General features: G+C 40.0%; 1 protein-coding gene across 4 annotated transcripts in view; it reads left to right on the forward strand.

Moving 5' to 3' along the window:
* Window positions 1-25,423, forward strand: part of clec16a (C-type lectin domain containing 16A) — a 40,846-nt gene extending 15,423 nt beyond the window's left edge. For 2 of the 4 annotated variants that reach the window (XM_051073757.1, XM_018672859.2), the window contains exons 10-23: window positions 1,734-2,067; window positions 3,302-3,413; window positions 3,496-3,596; window positions 4,451-4,570; window positions 4,693-4,802; window positions 6,771-6,815; window positions 9,330-9,380; window positions 9,482-9,610; window positions 10,140-10,260; window positions 16,548-16,699; window positions 17,518-17,722; window positions 18,789-18,959; window positions 19,877-20,014; window positions 22,139-25,423. In XM_051073757.1, the coding sequence (XP_050929714.1) occupies window positions 1,734-2,067; window positions 3,302-3,413; window positions 3,496-3,596; window positions 4,451-4,570; window positions 4,693-4,802; window positions 6,771-6,815; window positions 9,330-9,380; window positions 9,482-9,610; window positions 10,140-10,260; window positions 16,548-16,699; window positions 17,518-17,722; window positions 18,789-18,959; window positions 19,877-20,014; window positions 22,139-22,740 (2,391 nt within the window). In that variant the 3' untranslated portion in view covers window positions 22,741-25,423. The remainder of the gene's footprint in view (window positions 1-1,733; window positions 2,068-3,301; window positions 3,414-3,495; window positions 3,597-4,450; window positions 4,571-4,692; window positions 4,803-6,770; window positions 6,816-9,329; window positions 9,381-9,481; window positions 9,611-10,139; window positions 10,261-16,547; window positions 16,700-17,517; window positions 17,723-18,788; window positions 18,960-19,876; window positions 20,015-22,138) is intronic. The other 2 variants (XM_051073758.1, XM_051073759.1) reach the window with 2 other exon arrangements.
* Window positions 25,424-25,859: the final 436 nt, after the last annotated feature.

Here is a 25,859-nt window from a genome sequence, read left to right on the forward strand (position 1 = left end):
CACTTTCCTGTATTGTCTTATTATTTACAGTCCTATTGAAGAATATTTCTGTGAATACTTCTCCACAGACTAAGCTGAAATGAAAGAAGTCATAAGTGTTTATTCCTCAGAAGCCAGAGAGGATGATAAGAGGGGATGGAGGAGAGAAGCATAAGGCAAGAGACAGGAATATATATATATTTTTTAAACTCTTAAACATTCACATCATCATCATGTCATCAAGCAATGAATCTTTTTAGCCAGAAAAACTGGCTTAAATCTAAGTTTTGGTTTTGATTCATGTGGTGCACAGCGCCTTCCAGCAAGGGTTGGATGCTGAGAAACTGCAACTGAGGCAGTAATAGAGGAGGATGGGGTCTATGGCTTCTGACTCTGTACATTAGGTGTACATCTATGTACCTACGTGTTCACGTGCGTGAGTGGCGGTTTGTGTTGGTGTAAGAAGTTAAGTGAAATAGGGCCACCTAGTTTCAGTGTGAGATACCCGATCCTCTTCTGCTTTGTGTTCTGTAACAAAGTTCAAGCTTTTTAACCACAGAAGCAGGAGTATCCAGGTGTTCAATGGCCTCTTATTTTGCAGCACCACTGGGCTCTCTGCAGTAGTTGTGTGTTCTCTGTAGCCTCTTTTCCTAACTAATGCAGCATCATGTGACTCATAAGTCAGCCTTAACAAATTCAGTGAATAAAACGCTAACCTGGCTTTGTGCTCTACATTGAGTCCGCAAAGTCCATATTCCATATATCTTGGCATCATTGCTTATAATAATCCCAGCTCAGATGTTAAGTTGTCCAGTTTACTTTCTGTTTATCTTAAGAGATTTATTATTATTACTTTAACTTAACTTAATAAGTTTTATGTTTTTGTGAGCAATCAATTATTATTAGAAATGGTACTAGTAGCTCAATATATTGTCATTCTGATTACTCAGTTTTACTGTAACTCACGGTGTTGACATCTTTGCTCAGCATCTTATCATTTACCAGCTGTTTCCTGTGCATGTATCTGAATCACTTTGCTGCAAGTTTGAAGGCTGTATGTGAGAAGTGTCCTCTATTTCCAGTATGGCCTCACAGCTATGGCCTCAAAACCAGTGATGAACTGTGTGCTGAGTGAATGCATGTGTGTGTGTGTGTGTGTGTGTGTGTGTGTGTGTGTGTGTGTGTGTGTGTGCGCGTGCGCATGTGGTCATTTTCTCCGCTATCAGGGAGGAAGCGGCTTGTGAGTTTTAACAGACTTTGATCAACACGATAAAGCAAGAAGGATTTACTGTAAGGCACTGTGTTTCTGTGCATATGTGAGAAAATATAGGCACATTGGTTAAATATGTGTGTTATCAAGGATGCTCGCATTTCATGCAAGCTTATGTGTCTGTGTTTTTTTTTTTTCATCTACCAGTAAAGGGTTGCAGTGATATTGCTTTCTGGAAACAGGACAGTTACTCTCTTTCTCTCTTTCACCCCTCCCATTTTTTTCTTTTTTTCACTTGTTTTGAACCATTATCTTCCTTGTGTGTTCAGCACAAACTCAGAGGTATGGTGCAGTGTTACTGTTATGATACCACTGTGGAAAGAAGCAGAGCAGCCACTGCTTTACTTTAACCAAAAACATCTTTGAAAACACACAATAACAAAATACTTTGATGATTTTGTGATAAGCTGATTAAATAATTTTCCAGGCATGTAATGTCTTCCTGTCTCACACTCTTGCCTCTCTGATTTCTTTCTCCCTCCAGGCCAGTGCAGGAGGAGTGCGTCGGTTCACCAAGCCCCCAGAGTCTCTTGAGCGCTCCCTGGAACTGTCCCGCCACCGTGGCCGCAAGAGAACCCAGAAGAGGCCGAACTACAAGAACCTGGGGGAGGAGGAGGACGACGAAAGGGCTGGGGGAGGGGGAGGAGGAGGAGGAGGAGGAGGAGGCGGCGGTGGTGGTCTCGGAGGAGAAGAGAGCTGGGATGACAACAGCAGAGGAGGAGAGAGGGAGAGGGAGAAGGGAAAAGGTACAGAGGGAGTAGGAGGAGGAGGAGGTGGGAGTTCTAAGGGAAGCAGAGCGAGTGGGGAGACGGCGGAAGGTGAGTGTGTGTCTCGTTGGACACAGCAGTACAGGGCTGTGTTTGTGAGTGTTTCTTTACTCCCATCAATCAGACACAGTCTCCCATGATGCACCCTGGTTCCCCAAAAGCCACCACAGCAGCAGCCCTCGTCTCCAAACAGAAAAGAGAGAGACTAATTAAGCAGTTTAACTTTTACTGTAAATGTGCTCTGCTTTTTTGCTTTTCAGTTTGAGCATTTAACTCAATTTGACTTTTGCTGTTATCATCATCCATGTACAATGTATTGCCAAATTCAAATTAGACTATGCTGCCTCTTCATCAGAAGAGTGTTAAAAAACAGTGTGTCTGTTGTTAGAATGAGATCATGTTAAAGTTGAGGCCAAAAGAAAATGTGGAAGAAAAAGACTGAGAACAGAAAGAAAGTTATATTAAATTTCTCTTTGGCTAGTTTTGAGATGAGGCCTCCTTCTTTTTGCTGCTTCCCGTGTTTAGCGCCTTTTTATTTCCCCATGGTTACCACGGCTACCACTGATCACACGTCCAACACAATCTCCGTGGCAGCTGACTGTCCATTTCCATGGTGACACACCATCCATCCTGTGCTCCTCACCTCTCCGCCTGTCTCTCACTCTTGCTCTGTGTGCGTGTGTGTGTGTGTGTGTAAAGTAGAATGTGACCATACCACTCATCTGAAATTATTCCTTCTTTACTTTGACTGAATAGACTGTTATTGCAGACAAACTGTTGCACAGCATTGTTTTTGACAGCATAGGTTTTAACACAGATAGCACCGTGGGCTGAAGAGGAACAAATAGTTTCAAAATGACACTTGTACCATTTGTGGTGGAAAAATGACACCTACCATTTTCAACTGATCGATAAGAAAAGTGAATTTTTTGAAGGATAGATGATAACTTCTGACTTTGTCGGCACACTGTACAGTTCCTCTCCATTTTAATGCAGTCAAATAGTAAATTTTATGCTTTTAAAATCAATTTTGCTCTGTAATCAATAGTAAAAAGACACTGATTACATGATTGATTGGCACATCCTTGCTGCTTCATTACATTTGATCACTTTCTGAACCAGTGAAGGGTGAGAAGGAAGCATTTCAGACTGTACATTCATAATCACTGGTGTGTTTCTGTCGAAGGTATGTGATGTGAATTTAAATAGTACATTTTTACGAAATCTCATTTGTAGACACTTATGCCAGTAAGTACGAAGTGTGTGTGTTTGTGTGTGTGCACAGAGATAGAGATGGTGGTGATGGAGAAGTGTAAAGTATCAGAGCTGACGGAACAGAACATCACTGATGAGGAGAAGACCGCTGCAGCCACACGCACACATGCACAGAGGAGCAGGTACATGTACGCATATATCTGAACACGCTTAGATTAGTGTAAAGACAAATGAATGGATTGATGATATCTTCTGTCTCTCTAGACCATTCTTAGACATGGTGTACAGTGCCCTTGACTGTACTGACGATGACTACCACGCCCTGTTTGTCCTCTGCCTGCTTTATGCTGTCTCACACAGCAAAGGTCTGTCCTTTCTGTTCATTTATACACATTCATTTTGTTGGTTTAAGTGGCTCATTAGAACTAGATACCTGGTGAGTGAAGTAAACTCTGCAGCACATTTATAATAAAGCAGCAGAACAGTGGGCAGGTGCTAGCCTTCTGGCAGTTCAATGTTGGAAATCCATTAAGGTTGTGCAGAGGACTTCACTGACTCAACAGAAGCAGATACAATTGCTAAATTTATGGGGTATTTTTGGCACCTCCTCATTGATACTTTATATCTGAACAAATTTGTTTCAGGGTAATTAGAACAAATCAAAAAGGTTGGCAGTGTTAGAGTGTGTGTGTATGTGACTGGTTGAAAGAGAGGCAAACTGTAAAGCCAATTTATACTTCTGCTGTGAATCAACACCATAGGTGCAGGATAGCTGCATAACCCCCATCATAGCCTATGCTGTAGCCTAATGTGTACCTCCCTCCCTGTACATGAGGTATATGAAAAAACTCAACACATAGTTATTGCAGAGGCACACAGGCTGCTTTTGCAGGCTATAGTGTGGGCTCTGTGTAGCTCCTAGACAGGAGTATAAACCAAGCTTGACAAACTTTCCATAAAAGGGCAGTATATAATATTCACATTCATTTACAGGCTGCAACCACCAGTTTCAATGTGACCTACTACAATGCTCTTGTTGGGTGCTGCAAACATTCAATCCCCAGATTAAATCAAATTGACAACCAAGCTACACTTAAGTCCTGGAGTAGACACTAGGACTAAAGACATTCTTCCACATTCCACATAAATATTACAGATTTACATGCAATAGATTTACATGCAACATTTTCTATACCTGCTCTGCCTGCCCTGTCTCTAGGTATAAACCGTGATCTACTGGAGAGGCTGCAGCTGCCAGTTCCTGACCAGGAGAGGAGCTCCTACAGCCTGGTGCTGGTAGAGAGACTAATCAGAGTTATGAACCAGGCAGCACAGCCAGGTAGCACACACACACACACACACACACACACACACAATCATTAACAAAAACTTTGCTTTGTTAAGCCACTATAGAACCATGCTGAGTTATTCTTGTTACTTATATATTTCTCTGACATATAGATGGTAAAGTGCGTCTAGCTACACTGGAGCTGAGCTGCCTTTTATTAAAGCAGTCTGTCCTGTCTGGAAACCACTGTATAATCAAAGACGTTCATCTGGCTTGCCTAGAGGTACAGCACACACAAACTTGTACATGATTCTCTCATATGTACAGCCATGCCAACATATCACACACACACAGACTTAATAATTGCACAAACAAATTCCATCCATAGGAGTTCTCTTCCAGCGCAGTGAAATAGCTCCTTTCCACTGAACTTCATCACTTCCTCAGAATCTATGTCTGCAGAGTTTCTCAAGGAACTCTTGACTCCATCCATTGAGTTTCTCACAACTTGCAAATGGAGTTCAGTTGATGCTTTTAAAATGTTGACAAGTCAAATCTCCCTTTTCCTGCTCCTCCAGCACTTTGTCCAAAACCACACAACACTCCTCTCCACCTTCATTTACTCCCTCTATCTCCTCTTCCTCCCTCCCTGCCTTTTCTGCCACACGCCTTCACTTGCACAGCATTTACTTTTCCTTCCTCATCCTTACGGGAAACGATTTACATTCTCTTCTGTCACTTCAGGGTAATTCTCCCCACCCTCTCTTTCTCTGCACTCATGCTCTCTCTCTTCAGAGTTACAAGAAATAAATGTGTTAATGCTTGTGTGACTTTTTTCAGGATTTATTTATTTATTTTTTAATTTTTTATTTTTTTAATTCACAACTTAAAAGTGAATGGAAACCTCCTGTCTGAGTTTCTGCACAGAGCATTTCCCACTTCTGACACAGTTAAATATTAACAAAGAACCACTTGCTATTAGGACAGTGCTCCTTCGGCTGAAATAGTAATATTGAGGGTTTTTCCAAGTTTTATGATCATCAGCTGAATTTTTTGTCAACTTGTGACTTTGATTACTGGCTCACTACTGTATCATAACCAAATAAAGACAAAACTGCCAGAAAGCTGAAGTTAACTTGACTCTCTCGCCTGCTTTGGGGAAATAACTGACCAGTGATTATAATCTGACAGGAAAACAGGCCAGCATATCCAGGTTTAGTTTATTCAGTGTTAATCACATCCTGCTTCCCACTGTTAAAAGATTATCATATCTAAAAGTAATTCCGATATCACTGCAGGAGGAGCAGTAGCTGCACTAACAACCCTCCCTCTAGCTCACTGACACTTAATGTGAATGGGTACACCAAGGAAGCTTTTATTGTTAAAAGATTTTGCCAGGCATAACACAACACAGGCATGACAACATCAATTAACAGTTGAGTTACGTCATATCAGATTCCTTTTAAGTGAGGGATTATCTTGTAGTTACTCATTAGAATACAATTGGAAAATGCCAGTGTTTCTCAGGAACAGCAGTTGATAAACAAGATACGCAGTAATTTACTCTGTCAAATAAAACTTTTACATTAATTGGTCTAATGTTCAGTCTTCAGTCCACAGAGCAGCTTTTCTGAAAATTTCCATGCAAATGTGGCATTTCTGTGTTATTTTCCAGTACTGTGAATTGTGGTAATATTTAAAGGAATAGTCCCACATTATGGGAAATGTCCTTATTTGCATTCTGGCAAAGCAATAGATGAGAAGGGTGTTAACACTATCAGTCCACAAACAGTAACTTCCCAGAGTCCACATCCTGGACTTACCCAGCAGCTGCTCAGAGCCAACAAACAGCTTGTAGTCTCCTTTAAAAAGGAAAATTGTGATTTTGCTTCAGGAAATAAAAAGGAAAAAATATGATATGTATAAATACGTATTGACTTCCTATAGAGTAAAATCTATAAGGCATAGAACCATAAAAATATAAAACAAAGGCTGAGCAGTTAAGTTTCAGTATGAGTTTATAAAATGTTGATGGCTGGATTGGCAAGATTGACACAGATTTTAGGTGACTTTGTTAGAATTAGATGACATAGCTGTTGGTAATATGTTTGTTACCTGCTCATTGTTTGAAAATACACATTTCATGCAGATAAGGATGTGTTTATTTCTGTATGTATCATGTGATTGATGGGTTCAGACTGTGTATTTGCCATTGTTGCATTACATTTATATATCATGTTTGTGCTTTAAGGGTGCAAGAGAAGAAAGTCTGCATTTACTGAGAAGATTCTACAAGGTGAGTGTACACAGTCACACACTAATACACACTCTTAAACATGATTAGACACTTATCTACCTAGTGCACACGCACACACATTTACCACCAACTTACAGTCCTTATCTCCCAGCTACCCACACACATGTATATACAGTATATAAACAACCATAAGGAAGGACGAGTTAAAGGGCATCTGTTCAGCTGCAACACACTTAGACTGCCAGTATGTAAGAGGTGATACTAACACAGAAAATGTTTCATTCCACTCCTGCTGACTGCTTTAGCACAGCGGGATTGTGTTGACAGTTGCAGCATGAAAAACACTACTGCTCTGGCTGTGTGTTCAGAGACGAACAAGAAACGAGACAGACAATTATTTAGGGAGGAAAAAAAAGGAGTCAGACAGGCAAACAGTTGTTCTAGTGTTACAACCAGTTCTTCTTGAGTACCGTGTCACATAAAAAGTTGAATCAGGATTACCTGTTAGGTCTGTTTTACCTGCTATTTACACCTTGTAGGTGAAATCCAAAGATTGGATAAGATTGTAGTATGGTCGTGTACGTGTACGTGCGTGCGTGTGTAAAAGGGCAGTTACTGATTATAACTGAAGCCATTTCCCTGAAGATGGACTAGGTAAGACTGAAAGTGTTCCAGTGTATACTATACAGTGTCACACACAAGAATGCTTTTTGTTTCACTTTGGATAACTGCTTTGGAATCAGTCATGTGATGACTGGTGGGTGACTGGGTGACTGTTTGTGGTCCATTTGCGTAGATAGATGCTCTTTTTCAACATTTGGGAAAATATCACCAAAGATTACCATTGAAAAAAAGAAAAGTTCTGTTAGCAAGCTTTATGTTTAGAACAGTTACTACCAGCAGGTTAAAACAAAGGCTTAATAGAATTTTCAAATCCTGCTTTAAAGTCCTCCTGACATGAAACATAGGAAAACATTTGATGTTTTAAATCCAGGAATCATTTATTATTTACCTTCATCAACAACACATTTAATTTGATGGCATTTTATTCTATTGAAGATTTATTAATTAATTCCTGTTACTTCAAGCTGTAGGAGTTTCTATTGTCACTTGACAAGTGGAATATTTTATCTTAGATGAATCAGGGTGGTTTGAGGAACTCAATGAACTAGTGATGAATTTACACATAAATAATCACTGTGAGCACAGTTTACCCACTGGTGGAGGGTGTGAATTTCGACAGGGTAGTGTTGTCTCTAATCAAACACGTTGTGCATTTACTGAAAATGATGATTACAACATTTCATCGTGACCGTCTTCCGCCTAAGTATCTGCCGCTTTGCTCACATGACTTGAAAATGAACGTCTCACTTCTCTTGTGTCCATGGAAATTACGACCCCAAACGAAATGTCCTCAACCACCATTTTCCAGTTCCCTCCTCTCCCACTATGTAGCCATGATGCCTACTGTTGAGGGTGACAGGTGTCCAACAATCCACACTTTTTGACCATTTTGAGTGCATCATTTGGGTACTTAAAGCGCACCATGTTTCTGTACTTGTCAGTTTCATTGCACTTATGCAGCCAAAATAGCAAGTGTGAGTATGGATCTATGCAACTTGAGATGCAGCAAATCCCTGTTCTTCCACTTAGATTCTCAACTTTGCATGTCCAAACAAATTTATCTACGCAGCATTTCCTGTTTTGTTCACAACACCATTTTGTTGATGGGACATCATTTAAAAATTCCTCTCTGACTCCCACAGCCATTTATATGGATAGCATGAGTAGTATCATGTTCAGCAGAAAAGAAACAGAAAACTTGTCATTGTTTGGCAAGTCTCTGGTCTACAACGTGCAACAATAGAAGATTGTGGTTACACAGGGAACCTAACACAGACCAAGGATATGACCATGCACACAAACAAAAGGAACATGTACATCACTGTCCCCACAGAAAATGAAACTTATCAGACAGTGTCGTGAGTTTGTATACTCAAACACGTTCTGCGTGCACAGACAGATGAGTCAGCAGAGTATTTCATAGTAGTATTTGACCAAAGACGAGGAAAACTGAAAGAGGGAATCTGTGCAAATATTAATCTTATGGTTTAAGTATTTTCAGTTTCAATTAATTCATGAATATGTGCATTAAAGTCTCTCTTCCTGGCCGTCATGATGTGAGTAAATACATTTGCATATCTAGACCATAACTGGGAAGTAATGTGAGTGATCAGAAAGCACACGTCAGATTATTAGCTGAAAAAAGTGATTGTAAAAGATTATAGTAGCTGCATGATGGAAACCCAAGAAAACCAGCACAGGACTTTGTACACATGCATATACCTCAGGACAGTCTCTGCTTACATCTGTATCATGAGACACAAACAATGTGTTTGCTTCTAAACATACACACAGAGATATTATTATGTGAATGCATCTGACCTGTTGACAGTTAAAATATGCTTTATGAGTAAAGGGGGTGGAACTGAGCACTCATATCTCACTCATATCGTATTTTTAACTGGCTTCCAATTTACTACGTCACCACAGGGAGAGGAGATCTTTCTGGACATGTTTGAAGATGAATACAGGAGCATGACGGTTAGTTGGCTTTCATTAGATTTTTTTTGTTTTTTCCTTACCCTTGCAACACAACCAACCTGACCCCTCAAGTACATTGTGTACATCTGTGTATGTTACAGAGTAAACCTCTGAATGTGGAGTATCTAATGATGGATGCTTCAATACTGCTGCCACCCACCGGCACCCCTTTGACCGGTATCGACTTTGTCAAGAGACTGCCCTGCGGAGACGTGGAGAAGACACGGAGGGTGTGTCCACTCACACACTCAAACTCAGTCCATATTCCATGCATCACTTATGCCTGACAGATTATTTCATTCCTGTGAAATCAGATGCTGTAGTTGAAATGTGAGTTTCTTCTTTAAGCTTTGGGATACATGAAAACGACAAAGCCAAATTACTTTTATTTGAATTATAGTTTTATGTATTTCCAAACACCCATGAAATTACTCTGTAATGATCATAGCAGGTGTGCCTCATGTTACATTCTTTTGGTTTCCTGCTCTGCCAAAATCACATCACAACAAATGTCAACTAAAATGGCAGCACTCCAAAGCTCAGATGAAAGATAAAATGTATTAACCTGATTCTAACAGTGATAAGAGCATCATATGATTGACGTCAAATTCTTGTTATTGTTTTTCTAATGTGATTTTTGGAGTGTTGTCACTCTTTTATCCTTTTCAATGGTTTGTTATAACTGTCAGTTTCAGACAGGAAATATGATTTAACATAACATTTCTGCGTGTGTTTGTGACTTCTCCAATCTGTGCACAGGCGATCCGTGTGTTTTTCATGTTGAGGTCGCTGTCGCTTCAGCTTCAGGGAGAACCTGAGACGCAGCTGCCTCTGACCAGACCTGAAGACCTTATCAAGACAGATGACGTCTTAGACCTCAGTAAGACACACACACAGAATCAGAAGAGTACTGTACACTGTTAGTCATAGAAGCAATCTGTCTTCAGCTCTCAGAATCAGACCACAGCTGATTTATGATTTAAAAGCAAAATGAAGCCTGATTAGTTCAGGTAAAACAGGTTAAGGAAAGAAATTACAGACTCGTAACTACAAAGCAGGAGAAAACAATAACAGCCACCCAACCATACAATTTCCCAAAAAGAGCCTCCACCAATCTACAATTACAGCATAGATATCTGACACACACTAGGAATTCTCTCCTTCTCTCTCACACACACGCACTCACATTCTGCGAAACGCAGGCTTACGAGCACAGTTGTAACAACAGATTGACACATGCACATGCAAGCACTGACAACCACAACAACAGCGAGAGTCGAGCGTACGGACACACTCACAGGCATCTATGCACACAGCTTCCCACACACCGAGATAACCTGAGCAATCTTCTCTTAATGTACACCAGGTGTGTTGATGTTATGGAAACTTGCACGTGGTTAGTGCTGTCGTGCAGGATATGACAAGTACACAAGTGCACAGTAATGTGAACAGGAGAGATGGAACTGTCTCACACACGCAATGCTGAAACTTTGCAAATACATCAATTTTTTTTTTTTTTTTTGTTGTTGTCATTTGCATGTGCATGCATGCATCCTTGCATCCACTCCTGAAACTTAAGTTGTGACTGCAGTTGATAGTACAGTATGCTACCTTTTAAAAATTGCTTGGGTATCAGAATCATATTCCAATATATATATATTCCAAAAGGCCAAATCTAATACTGAATTTAATCCTACTAGCTATTGCCTCTGTGCCAAAGAATATGGGCTTCACCAAAAGGTTGCGTGAAAGCGGAGGCTGTGAAAGAAGGCAACTGACAGAATCACTACCAGGACAGTTAAAGATGTGCTGAAATAAAGCTCTGTGCAAAGGTTTAGGCACTAAAAGGAAAGTGAGAATGCTCTCAAAAATAATGCCATGAATAAAATTTATTTATCACTTAACTTTGTGCAGAGTGCAATAAATGGAAAAAACCTAAATCAACTAAGCTGTGACCAGCCTTTTCCTGTAAAACAGAGGCAGTTCTCATTGGTACACTTGCCCAGTTCTTCTGTGGATTTAGTCTCAGTGTCTTCTGTCTCTTCATTTAATCCCAGACTGATTCTATGATGTTGAGATCAGGGCTCTCTGGGGGCCAGACCATCTGCTGCAGGATTCATTACTCTTGTCGCTAAAGATACTTTATGACTATGTGTGTTTGGTGTCATTGCAGAATAAATTTGGAACCGATAGACACCACCATGATGGCACTGAGTGATAGATATGAACTTAAACGTCTTATGTTTTGCACAGTAATGTGACCACCATTAGGGTCTGTTGTTTCCTAACATCTCAACCTTTTCCTTTATGAATAACATGGCCTACTCATGAACGCATTTCAGTGTCAGAAAAGCAAAATGGCAGCAACCTTCTATTGGTAAAGGACAGTTTCATCTCACTCTAAACACAACTCAACACATTGTGATAAGAAGTTGATAAAATTCTTGGAATATCAATGTGTTGATCAACATTAAAGGCTGTATGTATAGTATGTTTGTGTGTGTGTGTATCACGTGTGCAAAAGTTTATCTAGAATAGCAGCAGAAAGAGCAGCAATGTAAGACCTAATAAAATGAAAGTACATGAAGCACAATGATGTATAGCAGCACCAAAAATGTCTTTGTGTGATTTTGCAGATTAGAAGACAAAAATATCTTCTGGTTTTGAGAAGATGTTAACTTTAAGTACCCTTTGATTGCTTACTGGGAAGTGACAGTTGCTATGGCTCTACCAAAATAATAACCATCAAATGTTAAGATAACATTTTCTTGGAACAGAGGAAAGACACAAACACTTAAAACCCTGCTGTCGTGTCATGTTAGTGTTGACCAATCAACTGCTACAGTGTCCTCTGCCTCTGGATCTCCATATTGCTGGAATTAAGTTAGTGTGGAGAGCCAAAGACACATAGGTCAGTCAAACTGATAACTCTGGGAAAAAAGAGAGAGAAAGTGAGTTGCAGTTGCAGGCAGGAAGTCTGTCATTTGAAATGAGCCAGTTCCCTCGGTTTATTTTAATTGGCAGAGCAACTGAGAAGGAAAGTGAGGTTCACCACAAATTCCCTATAACAAACTGTAATACAGTATCCATATTAGATCTATCCTATGATGCAATAAAAGAAACTCCTATTTCACACTTTCTTTGCTTTCTTTATGATGCTCTCCATCTTGCACCATCTCGGCTTTTTCTGTACTGATTGGTAACACAACCATCAGAGCACGTTTTTTTCACCTGAAATTATCTTATTTGTTTTATCTTTACCCATGGTATTTATATTTAATCATCTTTGTCAATTCAGATGTTTAAAACGCAGTGCTGTACCATTAAAATCACTTCTGAGAATTATAGATGAATAGCAGAGTTCGCTGTAAATTCCAGTGGGTTGTTTACTTAGCAGTGATGACTGTACCATCTGTGGCAAATTTAGGTAGTTGTAGCCTTTAAGGGTTATCATATTATCTGCAATGACTGTGCTGCAGTTTCATTACGTTTTGGAAACCCATTTGCCGAACTAATAACCATGTAAAATTGACTTCCATGGCCTGATAAACTGATCTAACCCTAGACACACACTTCCATTTTTTATTTAGTATTTAAACTACATGAACTACTACTACTACTACTACTTGTTTTAATTTTGAAAGACCTTTACAATGGACATGTTTTGTGTTGTAGCTCAGCTTTTGTGAATCCTGTCATATTTACCCAAACCCAGATAACAGAATCACATTAAACTGTCATGTTTTCTTAATTTCTCTTTTGGGAGGGAGGAGGGGTGGGTATCTCCAAAAAAAAAAAAAAAAAAATTCACTTGACAAACAGATGGAAACATACCTTTTGAAACCAAATGTCTTGGTGGAGCTTTCAAATCTAATTCAGTGGTTGAAACTGTGACTGTGCTCATGATTCCAAATGCCAGTCGAAAGAGTCTGTGGCAGATTTAGGTAATGATAGTCACATCGCATCAGGTGTGACACGACTTCCAGTAATTTTCTGCCACTTTAAAGGGTAATTTTTATCAATCTGCATCTCTCTTGCATTTAACTTTGCCCGTTTGTGGTTAAGAAGACTCTCCTTTGTTGGCTTGCTTTTCTGTGGTCTTTCTCTTTCCTTTTTTTTTCACCAAGTCATTGTCACTTTCATTTAAGCAAGGTGGTTGACTAAGAACACACTCTTACAGAGTAATTGTGGGGAGAGGGAGGGTTTTTCCTCGTGGGTTGGGGGATTTAAACCTGCCACCTTCCACCCACAGACTCCTTTTTCTGACCATCAGGCTGTCACTGCCTCCATTTCATCACATCTTTTATAGTAACTGTTGAATCACAAAGTCTCTGTCTAATCTCTGTACCCATATATTGTGTCAATGGAGTTAGTACATTTGTGGTTGCAGAGATGTTCTCTCAACTGGAAGGTCATGTTGCTTTCCCATCAGAAGGAACTTTGCCTCAAGTGTGAAAGTGTATTTGAGCAAGGCCGCATGGTCTTGATTGCATGTATGTGACTCTGCATGCCTCTGTTTGTTGGTGGAAAGTTGGCATTTTGATGTTTGCTGATAACAACTGAGGAGTTTATTGATTTATTACACAGTAAAACTTATTTTACAGTGGCTATAAAATCTACTAGCACCGGAGCGGACCTTTCATGTTTTTTGTTGTTTTAGTTGTAAGTAAAAGTGACTGTTGATGAATCTGACAGTAAATGTCTAATGTACATTCCCAAGTGTGACCAATTATCTCTTGAGGATGAAATTCTCAAGAAACATGAGGCTTGAAATTTGACAAGAGTCACATGTGTTCTGTTTTTCTCACACACCAGTGAATACTCTCCATTGTTTACCCTCAGTATGGTATGTCCAACCTTGCAGGTTGATTAGGGACACTTGATAACTCTAGGGAATACTTTCTGGGACAGGGAGTGCCAAGCACACAGGCAGCCAGTAAAAGCTGACAGCTGCTCACTGCACTGTTCTCTGGTGTTTGTTACTGAACAGCTTAACACATATTTTGCTTGGTTGTGAAAAGAAAAAGATAATTTTTTTGGAAGAACTCCAAAGAACTTGTGCAGTAAATGACATTCACAGTGCATTTGCTGAATCATTAATGATAATTAGTGATCCAAGCTGGGAAAAAAACGGCTTGATGAATAAGAAAACTCACAACACAGCAGTATGCTTTCAGACACTGGAACAAGGTCTGCAGGTTTTTGCACTGTTTTGTTTGCTTAACCATACTTTTTTTATTAACATCCACGTCTGAGAAGGGAGAAGTAATCTAAAGACCTGACTAATACTTGGAAATATACTCTACATCCTGAAACCAGCTCTTTCATAGAAAGGTTCTTCCCTGCAATTTGCCTGTTTGGATGAAAGTATTCAAAAAAAAAACCAAAACTAGTGGGTGAAACCATCACCGTTTCAGTGATCCAAATAAAGCTACAGGATAGCGTCAACATGTCATCTTTTGGCTTTTTGACCAGGCAAGTTGACCCACCCCCACCCACTGTAGTCACAAGTTAAGTAGAAGTTGGGTTTTTTCCCAGCTGGCCTGGGGATTGAATCTATAAAACTTCCCCCTAATTGCTCTGACCATTTGAGTGTTTGTGTCCCCTTGCTACCACAGTAAATCGGGGACTACCTCTCCAGCTGCAGGTACTTTTCACTTTTCACTGTTTCAGTGTGTAAAGCCAAGTTCCTGGCAACCCCCACTGATCTTTTAATATTGCGTAGAGAGAGAGTCATATAAAAAGAGAACTACAAGCAAGATTTACATTAAGAGGCACTGACAGCTGTCTGACATTGAGGGAAAACACCCAAAATGATGAAAATAGTGTTCCCCCAAAGCAAATACACTACTGTACTGTAGTGGCAAGGTAAACCAATAAAAACCCAAGTGTACTCAAGCATACGGATCCAACCAGTTTCACATGTATAACATTAGTCATACTGGTCTAAAGATGGATCAGTCAGGATGCCTGGACAGAAATCAAGGAACTGAAGAACATAAATATTTTAAAGAGGAAGTGACATGTGTGAGACTGCAAGAGAAAAGAGAAATTCATCGGGGCGTTGTGCATCAGTGCGGTGTTACCACTCTACATTTAAGTCAGTCAGAGTGGATGATATTTAAACCAAAACCTGTGATGTCAAATCAGCACGTTATCAGTTCCATATTTCATGTTTGTCTCACAGCAGGTTTTGTGGTAAACTGAACTGAAAAAGCTGAGATGTGGGCTTATCATTTCTTCATTGTGCTCCCAGACATGTGGGAGAAACACGTCTTCTCTGTCCTTTTTGAGTGTGTGTAGCAGTGAGTGTGCTTGTGTCTGCCTGCTCTGTCAATACATATACTATGTATATACACACACAGTTAGCAGTTTACTCAGTACACCCAGTATTGAATGCAGTCCAGTCCATTGGGACATCTGCCCTTCATGAGGGTTATGATGCTCAGTTTGTACAGAAATCGTTTTAAAGAGGCGATAATTCAACTGTGTGATGGTTTTGGAGGCTGTAGTTTGTGCTGCTGTTGAACTGAAATGTTTTTCTTATGATTAATCATTGTATTGTACAAATTTCATTTGAAACATAAAACATAAGTAGATTATTAAAGCAGATATCCTCATTTTATGTGGTATTGCATTAGTAATCAAGTGCAGTATGTTCCAATCAAATACCTAATATTAACTGTGTGTGGGTTTGTGTGTCTCAGCGAAACATTTTAGTCTTCTTAATCTTATAAACTGTTAACTTGAAGCTTCATTGTTTCAACTGGGGACTTTCACATGCTGTTGTGTAACAAGAAATCGGTTGTCATTCATCAGCCCCATATTTTTTATTTCTTAGTCTATTAAATGTAGTAATCTCAACTTCCCAGGGCTCAAGGTTAAGCTTTCACACATCTTATGCTTCTTCAACCACAACTCAAGTGTCCAAAAATGTTCTGTTAATGATGATAAATGACAGAGAGAAGCAGGGTGAATCCCCTTAGTGGAGAAGTGTTACCCAGAGACTAATTTCAGTCTTTTTCGCCTGGGAAAAAAAACTATGCCGTTCGTGGAATGTCCGATTATTTTTCTGACCTTTTTCAATGCTTGAGTCAGCAATACAGCCATACCATGACTTGATTTACATAGCAGTACATTTACCTTCATGTCTGCGATCTGTTTCAGATAACAGTGACCTGATAGCCTGTATGGTGGTCAGTAAAGATGGCGGCCAGGCCCAGAGGTTCCTCGCTGTAGATGTGTACCAGATGAGTCTGGTGGAACCAGAAACCAAACGCCTTGGATGGGGTGTAGTCAAGTTTGCTGGACTCTTGCAAGTAAGAGAAAAGTGGTGTCTCCATGACTGTGTGTGTGTGTGTCTGTGTTAAAGAAAGTTTAGTATTAAATTTTGTATTAAATCAAAGAAACATGGATTTAAGTGCCTTCTTCCTTTTTTATTCTAACCTTTGGTTTGCCTTTTAAATTTTTCTCTGCTACTCCTCACTCAGCATATCATGTATTTACACGGTCTCATTGTTTTTAATAAAAAAAAAATGTTATCCAACTTTTTCTTTATTCTCCCCTTGCACTCCCACCAAGTTGACTTCTCTGTTTGTCTCCCTCTCGGTTCTTCTTCATTACATTGATTTGTTACTTCAGTGTCACTGTTTGGTATAAGCATGTTTAGTCATTTTGAGAATGACTTATAGTGTATTCTTCAGGATCAATATGACTTCAAATAAGTGACATTGCCTTTCATTACTAAGGAATTTTGAAATCTGAAATTGCAGAATATATATAAACCGTATGTTCTTGTGAAACGGATATTGTGAAAGTGTTATTACCATGTGTTTCCTGTATGTTTCAAATCTGTTATATAAAATATAATGTTCCTTTTTCTGCTCATGTTGTGTCTAAATATGTGAAAGTAACTATTCTCAAAATTTATTTCTCCTTTATGCGTTTCTGCTTTAACTTTCTATTCATTTCTATCTTTTATTCCATTTTCCTCTATTTTCTCCTGCCCCCTCTTTTCTCTCCCATTTCATATACTTTTTTTCCATCTCTTTGTCTCTTTCTGTCTGTACTCTCCAACCTTTTTTCCTTTCCTTGTTCCGTCTCTCCTTATTGCTCGCCCTGCTCCCTCTGTCAACAGGACATGCAGGTGTCTGGCGTCGAGGATGACAGCAGGGCGTTGAACATCGTCATCCATAAGCCAAGCTCCAATCCCCACGCCAAGCCCCTGCCCATCCTACAGGCCAACTTCATCTTCGCGGACCACATCCGCTGCATCATCGCCAAGCAGAGGCTTGCCAAAGGTCGCATCCAGGCCCGACGAATGAAGATGCAGAGGATCGCTGGTGAGTAAATAGGAAGCCTGTTATGCCTTTTGTCTGCGCCCAAATTTTCTATTTTCTTTGAAAGCAGTGTGGCTGCTCTTTTTCACTCAGTCTGGTGGAGTTTTCAGAAGCTACTTTGAAACTAAACAGTGTGAATATATGACTCAACTGGTTGGCCATTGGTTATGTACAACTACAGCTTAACAGGTAACATTACTTTAAGGAAGTCTGTGGCAAGGCAGAATCATCCTTAACCAAAAAAAGAATAAGAAGAATTTTAAAAAACTAAATCAAAATCTATTAGTTAATTTGCTAAATTAAGTAAAAGTAAAAGTACTGTCCAAGAGAGGTGAAAGCTAATTTGTTTATTAAGCACTCTATAGATTCAGTATTTCCTTGAATTGACACTGTTTTTCTCCTCTTGTCACTCAGTTTATCTTTAAGTTTTAAAAAATAATTTCCCCTGTTTTCTTCTTGCTCTGAGGTCATCCTTGATAATTCACAGAAATCTGATCTGATCTTGTTTTTAACCACAATTAATGCTGACTGATCTGAAAATCTTTTTTTTTTCCCCTTTCTTACAGTTCTACTCTGTGTCAGGTGCTTTTAAAGCCAAAAGCCTAAACATCTAAAATCTGTAAATGTAAATCTATACACACAGAAGAGTAATTGAGAATCCTTTACTAATGTACATTCTGACGGATTTACCCATCAGTCACTTGTACTTCCCCTCTTAATGGTCTGTTTCTGTAGAATTACACAGATTCGTACTAAGTCATAACAAATATCTGAAATCTTGCCAATGCAGCAAAGTCGAGGAGGATGTGAACCCTGTTAAAATAGCCACTGCAATAACAAACTCTGATTCAGGCCCTCTCATTCGCAACACAATCACACACACAAACATGTTTCTTAGTTACTCTGAATCCAGTCATAGTAAAACACCAGACATGCTTTCCCAAAGTCTGAATTTAGTCCCTTTCTATGATATAAGGCAGATACGTTTCTATGTAATTTGAATCTAAATCCCTAAGCTTGATGCACTGCAGATGCTTTATTTATATCCCTGTGCTTCCTGTGTGTGCAGCACTTTTGGACCTGCCAGTGCAGCCCAGCGCAACAGAGGTTTTGGGTTTTGGTCAGACAGCCAACGCTTCGCCCAGCGGCCTGCCGTTCCGATTCTACGAGCAGTCGAGGCGGGCCCCCAACGACCCCACAGCAAACAGATCAGTCTTTGCCTCTGTCGATAAAGTACCAGGTAACACACTCATAACCAGAGTCCACCACCTGTACACAGCTTCAAACTTTCTTAGCTTATAATGTAGGCATAGTAGACACAGACCAACAGTAAAGAGTAAACTCAAACCCCTGGTTGACACACACTGGATGCTTTATGCAGAATATTATAATAATCCATAATTGTTATTGTATTAAGATTTTAGAATTTTTTTTTTTATAACAAGTTTCAGAGGAAAACTTTGTCAGAAGTTGCCCTTATCTTCAAACCAACTTGTGGTAGAGTCGGATCAGTGGGAAGGGGTTTGTGATTTGATCTTTAGTGTAGAAGTGTAACAGTAAGTCAGCCTTGTTTGTGCCAGGAGATTCAGATTAGAGGTTTTGTGAAAACTCCCCCCCCTGGCCTTGCTTTTGTTTTTTAACTTTGGATGTTTCCTTTTATGCTAAATAGCATTTGCTGTAGTTTTGCATGATATTCTCTTCTATTGCCCTGTAAATCCTTTTCACTTGTTTATATAACCTGCTGCAGTTCCAGGACAGGACACCTTGTTACTTATCGCTGCTTAAAAAGTTAACATGTTGTTTTCCACCCAATGGGCCTGTTTCTATGGTAGCTATATACCATTTCTGCATGCTTTTGGTAAATTACAGCAATAAAGGGTTTTAAATAGTTTAAATAAGGTGGTTTATTTAGGTTATACAATGAATCTCTCTCAGATCTAAACACATATAAGCATTCATGCAAAAACTGAACTTGACAGACACACAAACCTTTTTGCTCACATGATATAGGAGTGTACACGCTGTGCATCACACAATAATTCAGACACTGGATATAAGATCTAAGATGTGGTCAGATGAAAGAATTTCCCGGCAGTGGTAACACGTGTGTGCATGTGTGCGCGTGTGTGTGTTTATGCGCGGGTGCACCATCCCCAGGTTTTGCAGTGGCTCACTGTGTGTCACAGCACAGTCCCTCGCCCCTCTCCTCCCCTTCTCCTCCCTCCAGTGGGAGTGGAAGCACAGGAAGATGCGACTCTGTTACTGCAAGCACTATATCAGCTCAGAGCCCTACAGGTAGCACACACACACACACACACACACACACACACACACACACACACACACACACTACATCAACATGCAGAAAGCATAATGAAGCACATACAGTGTATTATAATACATTCTGGACCATGATGTAAAGCAGCAATTTGGGGAAAGTAAAGTCTCAGGTGCAAAAAGAGACTAGAATTGCAATGAAGGTGAAGTGTGGTATAGCATAACTGCACTATAACACAAAGAGCACTGGTTGTAACTGGTTGTATAGCTACATATATACACATGCCAGTGGTGTCAGCTGAGCTGTTGGTATATAAGAAGTACACAGTACACATATGTACAACTACTATGACAACGTCATATAAGTGTTATACATGTGGTGTTTCTTCGAGAATGCAAACAACCACATTGTACCCTTCAGAGAACCTGTTAAACTGGTTATAGAGGAACACCATACCTGAGCAGATTCCAGCTATACATGGTTCAGGATGTATGTGCGCCAAGCTTTGTTTGCAGCAGGTACTTTCAGCAAAGCATTTACCGGACCAGATACAAGCTAGTACTGAATGCTTTGATAAAAATGAAGAGTTCTTCATAGTTTGAGGTGTTTAACCATTTCTTTATTTACATAATAACATAAATATATGATTGAATGTTGCACATCAGCAGTCCTGCATTTGTGATATACATTGCTGCTAAGAAACTAAAGTGTCATGAGTGTTTATCTCTTTAGGCTTTTTTTTCAGTACTGAGTATATCTGTATAGACAGTGAGTGTTTCATACAATTGCTCATACCTGAATGGCATCATAACTGCGGCTGATGCTCCACTGTGGATAACTGCTCACCACAACAAAGTTTTTAACTTAATTTCTTTCTTTTTTGTGTTTAATTCTGCTTAGAGAAGCCACTTTTTTTCAAATCTTGTCTGTCAAACAAGTAAAAGGGTCTGGATTGTTTATGTACCTCCTTCAGTTTATCTCCTGTTAGCTAAGGGCTTTGTTCTCATTTTGTAGCTCTAACAGTGATTGTTGTAAAACAGTTTTATTATATTTTTCATACTGCACCCTCACACTCTTACAAAGTAAGTATGCTTACATAGTAATTGAGACAGTGTTACATAGTGTAGTTGTAGTTCTCCCAAACAAACTGTAGTGTTTGATTATTAGTACTGCTGTTTTTGCTGCTGCTGCTGCTACTTATGAGTCATTTTTGTGCAGTGTGTCTGGCCTTTACCTCTTTTTTTTTCTCAGAAACTTCTCTGTACCAGTGACTCATTTGAAACAAGCTCAACCTTGTTAGAAAGGACCTGTTTATTCTTTACTCTATAAACAATGAAAACAGAAGGAGGTACTTGGTGAACACAATTTGCTGTGTTACTCAGTTGTCAGTCTGCCTGTGCCTGTCCAAACATGTGTGTGGCATTTCTTACCTGCCCAGATCTTTACAGTAAGTACATTAAAGGATAGCTCTGGTGTTTTTTTTTTTTTTTTTTAAAAAGCGGCATCAGTGTAATCCAATGGACAATTGTTAACGCTAAGAATTAAGTCCAGTAAAGTGTTTGTTTTTGCCACTGACTCATACTGTTATTGTAAGTGTCAGACAACATTATGGATAGAATTCCTACAGACTATGATTGTTTTTGTTAGAAACATAGCTGTATCGCTCTAAGCAGACTCCCATTGACAACAACAGTACTTTTACAACACAGAACGCTGGAGCTGCTGGAGCACTCCTGTCTCAGTTTGTTTCTGATAATGTGTGACTGTCAGTGGTGGAAGAAGAATTCAGATCCTTTACATGAGTGAAAGTACCACACAATAACACAAAAACAAATTGAAATAAGGCCCAGGTTCAAAAATACTGAAGTAATCCTTAATGTTTTCCTGAAATAAAATTATCTGCTGAATTTATGGAATAATGTGGGATTTTACTGCCCTGGAAGATTGAAACTTAATTTTTCAGGAAACAATACTGTTTCCCTTCTAGATGTTTTCTGTGCAGAAAAGCAACATTAATAAAGTAGGACCAACATTTTTTGAGGGTTTTAGTAAAGAAAAGCTGAATGATGTCGCACCAGGCCACAGTGAAAATCCTTAAGAATGAGTCAACCTGCCTCACTCTGTCCTGTCCACTCCACTAGATGATGGTGCGTTTTTGGAACACACCACGCCCTCCTCCTCGGGTGGAGAAGGGGAAGGAGGAGGTGGAGAGGTAATGCTGGTCTCCTCTGCTCCCTCGACCCCAATCCCGGCTCCAACCCTGGCCCCAAGCCTCACCCCGGCCTCGCAGCCCACCATCTCCCTCCTCACCGACAACAGCGCCGACACCCTGAGTGTGGAGTCGCTCACGCTGCTCCCCCCCGCCGACTCACCACACCTGCACCCGTGCGCCGGCCACGTTCCCCAGACACACTCCCTCCAGAGACCGGATGCCTCCATCGCAGAAGAGGAGGAGGAGGAGGCTGAGGAGGATGGGGAAGGGAAAGGAGAGCAAAGGGTAGAGGAGGAGCTGCAAGAGGAGGAGGGGTCGCCGATGGACGAGACGGAGACAGATGCAACGGTAAAAGAGGAAACCACGACGACGGAGTTGGTCACACCCACTGACGATGCACCGGAGGGACCAGAGGGTGGAGATGAGCGAGAAGGTGACAACACATCTCTAGAGGTGGATAGAGACTCCGTAGAGAACACAGGAGACGCTGAGAGACACACTGAAACACCAGACTCACCTGAATTGGATTAAGCAACACACACATACACACATACACACACACACACACACACACACATTCATGCACTTAAACTCATCTCTAACTGACACAGAAGACAGTGAAGTGTGATAGTTAAAACTATCCAGCTTGGCTGCAGTATATTTTCTTGTTGCGACCTGTAGGTAGTGTGTGATGTGGATAGTCCAAGAGGCTTTTGGAGGCATCTCAACTTTTGTGTTTGCACATGAAGAAAGACTCTTTAATGCACAGAGAGAACAGAGGACGAGACAGACACTGGTTCAACTCCAGGGAGGCTCAAAGCACATTTCGGGATTTTTGTGCACTCGAGTGTGTCCGGTCGTGTGTGTGTGTGTGCGCGCGCTGCGTGAGTGTTTTTAGCACGTGTGTGTCAATGCGCGCAACCAGCAACGTTTTTTACTCATTCTGATTGATTGATTGTCAGCTCAAAGACACACACAGACGCACACGCCACATGCTGTTGCTGCTGTGAGCTGTTAATCCGCTCGTGAGGTTTTAAAAAAAACCTTTCCTATCTTTCGTGTCTCATGTTCACATAACAGTTCACCACTAATGTTTTGTGGTGGTGATACTATGCTAACACACACACTATACATACAGAACACACAGAATCAGCTGCACTAGTCTTTTAGCCACTGCATGTCAGACCAGTTAGCAGTTACTGCCACCTAGAACTGCCACTGGGTAGATGTGTGTGTTCCACAGTTGGTTTAATTTTCATTCTTCCACATGTAAAGTAACGATCCATTAATTTCCCATTTTCTAATAGGTGTCTATGACCTGCAACATCTTGAGCAAGGAGGGAGCAGGCATCAAGCTGTAAACGTTCGTGTAATAGTAACCTAATATTTTTTTAAGCGGCCATCTTGTGTTCTGCTAGTAAACATTTGGATTACTTCATGTGGAATTGTGACATGAAGTGTGTGAAAAGTTGCTTTTTAGTTGCACACATTTGGGTTTCCACCATAGCAAACGTCTAGAGCTGGCAGTTTAGGAAAAGTCGGATCCACAGGTTGCTTGAATGCAGTGTGGACAAGCTTCTTTTTTTTTTCACATATGCAACAGAAATCAATGAATCTTCTTTCCTAAATCTGTGGTTCATAGCTTGTGGGGATTAGATGACGTGTGTTCATTCAGTGAGTTAATTCACCTATCAGCAGCCTGACTGATAGAATGAATGGTTTGAAAGATGTGAATGGAGCAAAGGCTTCTGAATATATAATGCAGAGCCATTAACTGAGTAGTAGTAGTCAGTGACTCAGTATCTCTTGAGTCAGTCCATGTATTGATTCATTCATTCATTTTACATGGAACTCAAATATAACATCCTGTTTTAGTGGTTGAAAAACTGAGCTATTTCAGATTGTTTGATACATTTAGAAAAAAAGATTAAAAAGTATCAAATCAAACTCTGACAGACTCATAGGGTGATGCAGTATAATAGCGATTTGTGATGTTAGATGTTTCAAGTTCAAAGAGTCATGAGAAACCATTTGAAATAATGTCAGCATCTTCAGGTCTACGCACCGCTACGACAACACTGGGTTGAATGTATCTGCCAGTTGCTCCTCAGGTGCAGTTTTATCCTCCATGTTTTAGGTGATGGGTTGAAATAGATTGGGAGCATCTTCTCAGAAATTTGCCTAATGGATTGTCAAATCCATTTGGTGATGAGCCATATAGCATCCATTCTCCAGGAAAGAAAATTATGTGGATAATGTAGTGAATACCCTCCAAAAAACCTTCAAACACGAGGTTTGGATCATATTTTTATCCCAAAAAGCCATGTTTAAAACCTGGAAATACAGAAGTAATAACATTAGGTTTAATGTCAGTCTATGGGAAACAAGATGCTGTCCTGATGTCAGCCTCTAGGGGCAAATCCCCTCTTCACCTTTAATCAGCTGAATAAAGCTTTACTACTGCAATAATCTTAAGAGCTAACCAACGAGGGGAGAGTCGAATGTAACGGACAACTTACCTCTCCAAACAGCGGTGTTATTTGATCAGTTTGGGGATAATTGGATCACTGTATTTTAACCTTAACTCATGACTTGATTTGTAAATTCTTAGTTAGGAACAAAGCACACACACAGATTGTTTAAATCAGTCCTTCTCCCCGTGTCATCTTTTTTTAAATCCTTTTATTCTTGCTGCTTTTCTCTCCTTCCTTTGCTTTCCAGCTCACTCTCTTCTAGTCTGTGCCATCATCATACAGCTGAAGTCTTAACGCTTGATCATTCTTATTTTTTAACTCTGTACAGTCATCGACAAGTTTGTAAGTGAGAAATTCAGAGCAATACTGAGTCTGTCCCTTAGTATTTCCATCTGGCTACTGTAAATAGCAGAGGAATGATAGTGATGATCACTGACATGCTGAGGAGGCTTGGCACTGTCTGTAGAGCTGATGCTGACGGTTTGGAGGAACTCAACGTGCCGCCATGTTGTCTTCCAACATGGCGGCACGTTGAGTTTGCCTATAACCACCAGCAACCTCTATCAAAACATGCCGTGACAAGCTTCCATTATTAAGTCTCTGATTGTATGTGTGTGTATGTAAAATGTTTGTATGCCCTGTAAATGCTTTTGGCTTTTAAACCTGTAATTATTGTTAATGAACTAAAACAGAGGAATAAATAAAGAACTGCAATAAATTATTCTACTTAACAACAGTGAGACAGCTGCATGAGCCTTGTTATTGTGTTTGCAGACAGCAGGGTTTTTTTTTCTACCTTCTTCACAGAATCACACTCCTTTAGTAACAGCAGAGGAGTTTCTCCTCAGTGTTTGAGCAAGAAAACCACAGGAAATATTAGAAAAGAACTGCCAGCCCCAAGAGCACACACCCCCTTGTTTACTACATTACTGAGTGTGTGCAATCCTCTTCTAATTGTGTTCCATGGCCAAAGTTACACAAATTGAGGGTAACGTAATATACAGAAGGTCTCATAGAAGATCTGAAAGACTGATATTGATGTTACTGGATGTTACTTTATAATGGGTTGGAAATACTCTCTCTTCAATACAAAGTCTCTCAAATTTCTATGGTCTTAAAAAAGTTGGGAGTCTAAAATGGAGTCATAGGTCGGAAAAAGCTGTAAGACCCTGACCT

Source organism: Lates calcarifer, linkage group LG11 (genome assembly GCF_001640805.2).
Source record: "Lates calcarifer isolate ASB-BC8 linkage group LG11, TLL_Latcal_v3, whole genome shotgun sequence".
Taxonomy (NCBI): domain Eukaryota; kingdom Metazoa; phylum Chordata; class Actinopteri; family Centropomidae; genus Lates; species Lates calcarifer.